The sequence below is a fragment of the Passer domesticus genome, chromosome 21 (genome assembly GCF_036417665.1).
Source record: "Passer domesticus isolate bPasDom1 chromosome 21, bPasDom1.hap1, whole genome shotgun sequence".
Taxonomy (NCBI): Eukaryota; Metazoa; Chordata; class Aves; order Passeriformes; family Passeridae; genus Passer; species Passer domesticus.
This window is the reverse complement of record NC_087494.1, coordinates 2,814,951-2,824,157: the sequence shown is the minus strand read 5'-3', so window position 1 is coordinate 2,824,157 and position 9,207 is coordinate 2,814,951. Positions and strand designations below refer to the sequence as shown.

At 69.0% G+C, this 9,207-nt stretch overlaps 2 protein-coding genes across 3 annotated transcripts; one reads left to right on the top strand and one right to left on the bottom strand.

The window, feature by feature from the left end:
• PLPPR3 (phospholipid phosphatase related 3) lies at positions 1-6,564 on the bottom strand. 2 transcript variants are annotated; one of them, XM_064396128.1, is made up of 8 exons: positions 4,484-6,564; positions 3,757-3,875; positions 3,440-3,625; positions 3,165-3,294; positions 2,777-2,972; positions 2,644-2,701; positions 2,264-2,437; positions 1-2,010 (listed from the first exon to the last, which is right to left on the bottom strand). In XM_064396128.1, exons 2-8 carry the CDS (start codon positions 3,829-3,831, stop codon positions 748-750), a joined length of 2,082 nt encoding a protein of 693 aa, XP_064252198.1. In that variant the 5' UTR covers positions 3,832-3,875; positions 4,484-6,564; the 3' UTR covers positions 1-747. The 2 variants fall into 2 exon arrangements, with proteins under 2 accessions (XP_064252198.1, XP_064252199.1); XM_064396129.1 differs by lacking the exon at positions 4,484-6,564 and adding an exon at positions 4,033-4,226.
• Positions 6,565-6,566: 2 nt separating this feature from the next.
• LOC135284571 (complement factor D-like) lies at positions 6,567-8,717 on the top strand. Its single transcript, XM_064396157.1, has 5 exons — positions 6,567-6,729; positions 6,906-7,059; positions 7,310-7,454; positions 7,798-8,055; positions 8,227-8,717. The coding sequence occupies exons 1-5, from the start codon at positions 6,663-6,665 to the stop codon at positions 8,401-8,403; spliced, it is 801 nt and encodes a 266-aa protein (XP_064252227.1). The 5' UTR covers positions 6,567-6,662; the 3' UTR covers positions 8,404-8,717.
• The last annotated feature ends 490 nt before the right edge of the window (positions 8,718-9,207 follow it).

The following is a 9,207-nucleotide window of genomic DNA, read 5'->3' as shown; positions in this document are numbered from 1 at the left end:
GGAACATCCACGTGTTTATTTGCTTTTCAAACCACAGCAGCTCCAGCTGTTGCCCGACATTCGCAGCCTGGAGATCCCCTCCCTGCTCCCCCCAAACTCAGCTGCAGCCCAGGGCTGCTCCTCCCGGGGCAGAGCTCAGCCCCCACTGCACCCCCACCCCAACACCCCCCTCTCTCCAGTCCCTGCAGTATTTACAGCCTCTCACGCCCAGAGCCACGGCGCTGGGCAGACCCCCCCTCCCAGCCTGGCCACCCTCAGGCTCCCTGACACAGACCGGTGGTGCAGGATGGGGGGTGTCACAGGACCCCCAAACCCCCACATGAGCTAGGGCCTGCTGCTCCACAGCAGCCTCTTCCCCCTGGTAAACCCCTTAATCCAGTCCCCCCCAGAGCCCTTCAGCACCATTTGTCCCTCCCCGCCCCCCTACAGACATCCACTTCCAGAGCCGGAATAAAATAACCCCTTGGAAATGTCAGCACCAGTGTTAGAGAGAAAAAGAAAGTCAAAAGTGCTTGGAGCTGCCCAGCCCCACAGCCTTGGGGGGGCAGAGCCCCACCAGCTGCCCGAGCAGGAGCAGGGTCCCATGCCAGGGGTCCCAGAGGGGTCTCAGCTGGCTCAGGAGCAGCGTGGCCGTGCTGGTCCAGAGCAAAGCCAGCCCATCCTGCCATCCCCTGCAGAGCCACCCCAGCATCACAGAGCCCCCCCAGATCAGGGCAGGGCCGTGGGGCCCCGGCAAGGCAGCGGGGCTCAGTCCTTAAACCTGCGGCCTGCCTGCATCTTCTTGTAGTACAGGTCCACCTCGCTGTCCGCCGGCCCGTCCCGCTCGGCCGGCTTCCTCCGCAGCGTGGAGTCGCGGCTGGCTGTGGCCAGCAGCCCCTCGGGGGGGGCCTCCCCCCGCTCCCCACCACCCCCTGCTGCCCCCGGGATGGCGGCCAGGCTGCCGTAGCGCAGCTCGTCCTGCTCCATGTCGCTGACAGAGGAGCCAGGGGAGACGCCGGCGCTCTTGGCTGGGCGGAAGCCGTGGAAATCCTTCCCCACCTCACCCAGCTCGTAGGTGTCAGGCCCCTCCGGCCCCTTCGGCCCCGACTTCCACTCCCAGGGCCCATTGCCAGCAGAGAGGTGGACCACGGGGTGGTGAGGGGCGTGGGCGTCGATGGTGATGATGCTGGAGCTGTCCCGCTCCGAGGGCGAGCGGTACTGCGAGGAGTCGGAGCTGGTGGAGGACGAGGACGTCTCCGAGTGCTTGGGCGTGACAGAGACGAGGCTCTGCTGCTTGGACATGGCGATGACCTGCATCAGGCGCGGGGGGTTGGCCACCCTCTGCGCTCCCCCCTTCTCCGCCACCATCACCCACTTGGCCCGCACGGCCGCCCCGCTGCCGGCCGCGGCCCCGGCGCCTGCCTGGCTCTCCTCGGGGATGTGCACCAGCTGCGAGGCGCCCGGCCGGGGCTGGATGAGCACGCGGGGCCCCATGGCCGCCCGCTCGGCCGAGCGCGCCTGCACCGTGGGGTACAGCGAGGGGGGCACCTCCTCGCCGGGCTCGCCCACGGCCCGGCCCTGCGCCGCCTCCTCCGCCAGCGTCATGCTCCGACCCTCCAGCGACTTCTGCTTCCACTCCGTGATGAGCTGCTTCGAGCGGGAGGCGTCCACGGGGACGTGGATGGTCATGTGGCGCCGCGCGGGGTCGTCCATGGAAGGGGTGTTGACGCGGGGCAGGGTGTTGCTGAAGGTCACCATGTTCTCCTTGCCCATGGGGCTGCGCGGGGCCAGCAGGTCCACGTCCACGCTGGCCCGCTTCAGGCTGCCCAGCGAGTTCTTCTCACGCGGCACCGGCCGTGCCGCCTCCTCCAGCCGCGCCTGCGGGTTCAGCTCGTCCGTGCTCACCGACTTGTTCTGGTGGTAGACGGAGTCGTGGCCCCGCTGCGTCAGCGCCCGCAGCGCGTCCTTGGCCGGTGCCTGCGCCGGGACACGCTCCGTTGGGGCACGGAAGTTGCCAACAGCATGGAAAGCCTGTGGGAAGGGGAAGCACAGAATCCTGGAACGGTTTGTGTTGGAAAGGACTTTTAAAGGTCATCTAGTCCAATGTCCCTGCCACAGGCAGGGACAACTTCCGCTAGATCAGGTTGCTCCAGGCCCTGTCTAGCCTGGCCTGGAACACTCCCAGGGATGGGGTGGCCACAGCTGCTCTGGAGAGTGTGGAGCCAAGTGGCCCCACCAGCATCCCCCAGCCCCTCCCTGGGCCGCGGGCAGCACCAGCACCCACCAGGTAGGCGGCAATGCCAGAGCCGATCAGGAAGCCCACGTAGACGTCGGCGGGGTGGCTGCGGTACTGGGTGATCTGGGTCAGGCCACAGATGCCAGCAGCAATGGCGAAGGCGAAGACCAGGATGGGCTTGAGGAGCTTGGTGCTGTCCGAGATGATGGAGTTGAAATACATCTGGGGCAGGAACAGGCTGTTAGTCACGGCTCTGGACACACACAGAGCTCTTGGGTGCGTGTGGGACTGCAGGTGCCCGCACACACCCAGGACCAGCACAGGAATATTGGGCAGAGCTTGTCTGTGCCAGCAGGAGAGGGATACAGCTGCCCCTGGCATGGGACTTGTGCCAAGCCAGCGTGTGCCAGGCAGCGCTGGGAACTCACCGACACATAGACGGCAGCGAAAGCCGAGAGCGTGGCGTGCTGGGATGGGAAGGTCTTCCTGCAGGGAGAAGGGACGTGGTTGGGACGGGGCAGGAGGGCTGGCACTGTGGCACAGGGCTCCCCTGGCACGTACCTGGCGGAGAGGATGGCGTGCTTGTCGGTGCCTGAGCAGATGTCCTGGGTGATGTAGGGGTTGGCGTCGCAGGGCGTGCCCAGCAGTGTGTAGTTGGGCTTGCAGACAGTCAGGAAGAAGGGAGCGTGGTAGCCTGTGGCCAGCTGGATGATGTCTGTCACCAGGGCTGTGGCACAGAGCCCAAACACGTGGACACCTGGGGATGGCAGGGATGGGGCAGTGGGTCACCCCCATCCCACCAGGACTCACCCAGCCCTGGGGCACACACTGGGATGGGTCTGGTGCAGTGCCCAGGGTCTGGGTGGGGCCGTGCTCCTGCTGTCACAGCCAGGGTGACCCCACGTCCCCTCCAGCCCCCAGGTCCTGCCCAGGCTGTGGCACAACGTACCCACAAACCTGACGGTGCGGCGCAGGAAGGAGTTGAAGTTGCAGCCACCAGCGTTGATGCTGCCCTCGGCACCGGCGCGGCCCTTCAGCCGGGACTGCAGGCAGTACACCATGCCCTCCCCGACCATGATCTGGGGAGGAACCGCTGGCTCAGGCGGGACTGGGGAGGGCTGGGTTCTTGGCAGAGCCTCCCGATGGATGCTGGGCACCGCCAGGCACCCGGACCCCAATCCCCAGCTCCATCCCAAGCCCACAGCAGGACGAGCCCGGACGCACCGAGGCGGCGGGCGCAGCGAAGGCCAGGCTGAGCAGCATCAGCAGAGGGATGAGCTCCTCGTTGGTCTCCACGTAGGGCATGGAGAGCGCCCGGTCATGGCACTGGAAGCCAACCTTGGCCGGCTTGAAGAGGTCCGTCAGCTCCAGGAAATAGAGCGTCACAACAGAGGAGGCCACGATGGGCAGCTGTGGGGACAGAGCGGGGACCAAACACCCCCGGAGCGATGGCACGGCACAGAACGGGGCACAGAGCCCGACCCGCTGTGCCAGGGCCCGGGGCAGAGCCCCCACGCCGTGCCCACCCACCCCACACCCACCTCCACGAAGTAGAAGCAGGGCAGGAGCGTCATGCTGTCCTTGGGGGCGCGGGCTTTCTCCTTGGGGGGGATCATGGTCCTGGGCAGGAGCGGGGGTCCCACCGGGCTGTGCCTGCACCCTGTGGGGGCACCGGGGTCACCACACGGCAGGGGTGGGCAGCCAGGTCACCCCTCGAAGTCCCTGACCCCGGAGGGGGACGAGCACCCCCAAGCCACCCCCCGCCCTGCAGGGACACCCCCGTGTCACCCCCAGGTCACAGCACTGCCCCCGCTCACCAGGGAGACACAGCTGGAACCGGGGGTGCCGGCGCCCCGGGGTGTCCCCCAGTGCCCCGGGGGTGCCCAGCCGAGCCAGGGGCTGTGACAACAGGTGGGGCGGAGGCTCGTCTGTCGCGACAGGCGCTCACCACCGCGACAGGCGGCGAGGCTGCTGCGGAGGGCGCGCAGAGGGGGGTGTGCCGGGGATGGGGCTCCCCGAACCCTGCCGGCCCAGCCCCACGAGACTGCACCGAAATGAGGGGGGAGGATAACGGGGATGGAGCGGGGAGGGGGGGGAAATAACGGGGAATTAACCGGGGGTCTAACCGGGAGGGCGGGGGCGCAGCGGGGAACCTCCCCTTGGCAGGGACCGTGCCGCAGCCGCGGGCGGGGGTCGGGGCCGAGGGAGGGGAGGGGGTGTCGGGGGAGGAGGAGCGGCCCTTTGTGCCCGTCCGTGCGCCCCACTCACCTCAGCGGCGGCCCCGGGGCGGGGGGCGGCGGCAGCGGCGGCGAGGGGGGGATGTCCCCGGGATCCGGGATGCTCCTGCCTCGGCGGAGCGCGGGGAGCGGCGGCTTCCTCCGCCCCCGCCGCCTCCTCCTCCTCCTCCTCCTCCTCCTCCTTCTCCTCCTCCCTCGCCCGCCGCCCCCCGCTCCGCCCCGCAGCCCCCCGGCCCCTCCCGGGCCGCCGAGCCCCCGCCGAGCCCCCGTCGGTCCAGGGATGGGGGTCTGGGGGCGTCGGGAGGGGGTCGGGAGGTCGGGGGGGAGAACGAGGCGAGACAAAGAGCCGGGCGGGGCCGGGGACAGCGGCGGGACCGAGCTCTCCCCGCACCGCTCCGCAGCCCGGACCGTGCCCGGGCACCGGGGGGGTCCCGGGGCCGCCCCCAGCCCGGGCTGCCTCCACCGCCGAGCCCCCGATAACCCCTTGCCCCCCTGTGCTGCGGGGGGTGCCCCCTGCCCCAGGCCCCTCTGGCAGGCAGAGCCCCCTCCCCTGCCTTGGCTGGTGGGGACCCGAGGGGTGGCCAAGCGGGGGGGGGGCACACCACGGGGGTGCGTGACCCCAAAATTCACCGCCCCAGCGCTCTACCAGCCCCCCCGGGCTCTGTGAGCCGGGGAGTGCCTGCCCTGCCCGTGGCACCCCAGGGCTCCTCAGGGGGTGACTCGGGGCAGTCCTGGACCCTCGCTCACCAGTGCCCCCAGGGACACCCCCAGCACGAGCCTTGTGCCAAGGACTCCTCAAGCAGGATCCTTCTCTCCCCGATTTGGGCCTGGGGAGGTGGGTGCAGCTCCCTTTGCTTTCTGGAGGCTCCCAGCCCCTCCTGGCAGAGCCCCCAGCCCCACCTGCCCCTGTCCTGACCCTGCAGAGGATCCCGGCTGTGCCCTACCCCACATCCCACCCTGCACCCCATTCCCTGCACCCCACACTCCCCTGTTCCCCCGAACCACCCTCCCACGGTCCTGTCCCGGGTCTGAGCAGCCCGGGCTCCCCACGGTGCCCTTGTTCCATTTTTGGCCCTAAGCGGGCAGAAATCTCCCGGCGCTTTTAACGCGGAAATCCCGAATCCCTGCAAGCTGCCATTAAGCTGCTCTCCCTGCGGAAAATCCCGGCTTTGAGCCGGGCTCAGCCCCTTCCCAGGACGCCACCACACTGCCCCGACCCTGCCCAGCTGTGCCACCAGCACGTGGGGACAGCGGGGAGGCGAAGCCACCACCGCAGAGGGACACCCGAGCCCCGGGGACCCCCAGAGCCCGACCCCCTCCTGGCCGGTGTGTCCGGCCACCCGCTGACCACTGGCCTGGGGGGTCGGGGAGATGGGGGGGTCTGGGCAGCCGGACAAAGGGAACGCGGCAGCTCGGGGCTGGAAAAGCTCCTGGGGCAGGGAAAGGAGCAGAGGGTGGGCGCCAGCCCCTCGAGGGGTGTCCCTGGAGCCCTGCTCGGTGCCAGCCGTGGGGAGCCACGGTGGCCATCGCGGCAAGGGGGGAAGGCAGCGAGGTCTCGGGGCGCGGTGAGAGGCTCCGGGGATGGGGACGAGCCCGGGATGGGGCTCCGAGCTCGGGGAGGCGCCGGCACCGGGCGGGAGCCGGGGCGGTGGCTCCGCTTAGTGGCACCGGGGAGAAAGGCAGAGGGAGCGGGGCTGCCACGGCCACCGGCATCCCGGACACCGCCCCCGCGGCTGCCATCCCCCCCAGCCCTGCGGGACCCCCTCGGGCAGGGGTGACGGGTCTGTGTCCCTGGGCACCCACTGAGCTGGCACCCAGCACCCTCCGGGGACCGGCCCCCCACGCCGGGAGGGCGGGGATAGAATTTGCCGGAGCTTTCTTTTGCCAAAAACTTGAAGTTCTTCGGCATTAAAATCCCCGGCGGCTGGTGCCAGGGCCGGCAGCTGGGCCGGGCTGTTTCCTCCTCCCGCGCTGTTTGTGCCGGGAACTCTTGACCCCTTTTATAAGCTGAATATTTCAAAACATTCAGCCCACGCTGCGGAAACCCCCCCGCTCCCTCCGCCCCCCCCTTTCCTGCCCCGAACTGGACATAAAAGCGAGTCCCAGCCCCAGCCCCGGGTGAGCAGCGTCCCGCAGCCCCCGAGCACCCCAAAACCCCAAAACCCCCGCAGACCCCCAGCCGGGCAGAGGCATCGCCGGGCTCTGCAGCCATGGGGCCGAGCCCTGCTCCCGTCCTTGTCCTGGCTCTGCTGCTGCTCCTCTGGGCCCCGGTGAATGGTGAGTGCTCCCCCTGCACCCCAGGGTGCTGACACAGAACGGGGGGTGCCTGCCCAGCTCCCCAGCTCTGCCTCCACCTGCGGCCAGGTGCTGGTGCCGCCCACAAGGACGGGTCCTGGAAGGGACCAGGGGAGTGACACTTCCCCGTGCCCCTCATCCCGGCCTCTCTCCTGCAGGGCAGCCCCGGGGCCGCATCCTGAGGGGCTCTGAGGCCAGGCCCCACCTGAAGCCCTACATGGCCTCGCTGCAGCTGGACGGGCAGCACGTCTGCGGGGGCTTCCTCATCGCCGAGCAGTGGGTGCTGAGCGCTGCCCACTGCACCGAGGACACGTGAGTGGGGCTGGGGGGCTGCTGGGCTCGGGCCAAATCCCACTGCAGAGCCTGGACCCCAGTGCCAGAGCCTGGACCGCAGTGCCAGAGCGTGGCACTCAGCCCCCACCTGCAGAGAGGGCTGGGCAGTGGTTGTAGGGCATCCCAGAGCTCCCTGCTGGGCTCTCCAACCCCCCCACAGCACCCCATTTCCGTGGCTGGGTGTAGTGACAGCCCGAGGTGTGTGTCCCACACTCTGACTCTCTTCCAGGGATGGCAAACTCTTCCAGGTGCTGCTGGGTGCCCACTCGCTGACGCAGCCGGAGCCCCACAAACGCCTGTACCAAGTGCGCGCCCAGTTCCCCCACCCTGGCAGCAACATCCACAACAACAAGGATGACCTGCTCCTCCTGCAGGTGAGCTGCTGGCTGGTGGGACCCTCCTCCCCATTCCTGCAAATCCCACTGTCCCCTGGCACGCTGCAGGGTCACTGACTGCTGGAGGAAATCCTCCAGCTCAGGCCGGTCCCATGGGACCATCCCTGCTTCCCCCAGCAAAGCTTTGAGCTGTGTCCAAGTGCCTCCATCCTCCTCACAGCTCCAGCTCTGCTGTCTGGCTGGGGGGCTCTGGGGTTCCAATCAGGAGGTGAAGCCCTGAGGGTGGCTGAGGCCGGGGTGGTCTCGGTGCCAGGGCTGGGCTCTGCTGGCACCTGGGCTCTGCTGGCCCCCGTGACCCGAGCCCCCCGTGGCTTTGCGGCAGCTGGAGGAGAAAGCGGAGCTGAACTCGGACGTGCGGGTGCTGCCCTTCCAGCGGGAGGACAGGGACGTGGCGGCCCACACGGTGTGCGAGGTGGCAGGGTGGGGCACCACGGACCACAGCGGCTCCCGGCCCGACAGGCTGCAGCAGGTGGAGCGGCCGGTGCTCAGCCGCGACGTCTGCAACGACCGCACGCGCCACGACGGCACCATCACCCGCAACATGATGTGCACCGACTCCCGCAGGAAGGACACCTGCAAGGTACCACACACCCGCCACGGAGCCACGGAGGGGGCAAGGGGCACAACGCCCACGCCCGGGAGAGGCGAGGGGAGCGGAGCAGGAGGGGACGGCATCCCCGGGGTGGGTGCCCCTTGTGCTGGCGGTGTCCTAGCAAAGCCTTGGCCGTGCTGATGAGGTCTGGTCCTGCAGGGAGACTCCGGTGGACCCCTGGTGTGTGGCGGGGTGGCCGAGGGGGTGGTCTCGGCCGGCTCCCGCGTCTGTGGCAACTACAAGAAACCGGCCATCTACACCCGCATCGCCCCCTACGCGGCCTGGATCGACAGCGTCATGGCCTCTGCTGCCGACGGGGAGGGGGACGCTCGCTGAGGGCACCCCGGGGACCTGCTCCTTGCCACGGCTTGCTGCTGCCAGCACGGCCAGAGCGCCCACGGTGCCGCCCCACGGCGCGCCACGGGCTGCCACCGCTGCCCACCCCGCTGCCAAGGTGTCCCCACAAGCCAGGAGGAGGGCTGGGCCAGGGGACTGGTGAGGAACCAAGGAAGGGGGTCCCTGGCCCCCCACTCACAAGGCACAGGGCCCAGGTGGGGGAGAACTGGGGGTCACAGCCCTCAACAGGCTTTGCTGAAGGTGCCCAGAGCGCTGCCCGCGATTGCTGCAATAAAGTGATGATGATTCCTGCAGAGCTGCTGGGCTGGGGGACTGGGGAGGAGGAGGGAGCTGGGGGGGTCTGTGCAGGAGCCCCTGCTCAGGGGGGAGCTGGACGTGGGGTGGGACATGCTGAGGTTGCGCCCTTGGGGACGGCGTGGCCTCGGGTGGGAGCAGGGGACACATCCTGCAGCGTGGCCACAACAGATCTGGGACCTCCTGCAGGGTCACTGTGTGAACATGTGGGAAAGCAGAACCTGCCTGGGCTGATATGGCAGTGGCAGCTCTGGCTCCCACGGTGGGATCCGTGCTGGAACCCCGCAGGATTCTCACTGGGACCCTCTTGTCCTGGAGCTGAGGGGCAGGGCAGGGCAGAGCCATCTTCCCACCACAGCCTGGTCACCCCCAGAGCCCTGCTCTCCTCTGTCTTTGGAGGGAGCAGGGCCAAGGCACAAGAGCTGGGAGCAGCAGGGCCCCAGGGGACTGCCAGACCCTCCCAGTCCCATCCCACGAGCTCCATGGTCA

Excerpts from the sequence above, each read along its gene's own strand:
- PLPPR3 (XM_064396128.1), bottom strand. The coding sequence starts at position 3,831 with ATGATCCCCCCCAAGGAGAAAGCCCGCGCCCCCAAGGACAGCATGACG. Across the intron at positions 3,295-3,439 it reads TCGCTGCGCCCGCCGCCTCG|ATCATGGTCGGGGAGGGCAT; the intron begins GTGCGTCCGGGC and ends GTTCCTCCCCAG. Across the intron at positions 2,011-2,263 it reads CTGGCATTGCCGCCTACCTG|GCTTTCCATGCTGTTGGCAA; the intron begins GTGGGTGCTGGT and ends CCCTTCCCACAG.
- LOC135284571 (XM_064396157.1), top strand. The coding sequence starts at position 6,663 with ATGGGGCCGAGCCCTGCTCCCGTCCTTGTCCTGGCTCTGCTGCTGCTC. Across the intron at positions 7,455-7,797 it reads ATGACCTGCTCCTCCTGCAG|CTGGAGGAGAAAGCGGAGCT; the intron begins GTGAGCTGCTGG and ends GCTTTGCGGCAG. Across the intron at positions 8,056-8,226 it reads GCAGGAAGGACACCTGCAAG|GGAGACTCCGGTGGACCCCT; the intron begins GTACCACACACC and ends CTGGTCCTGCAG.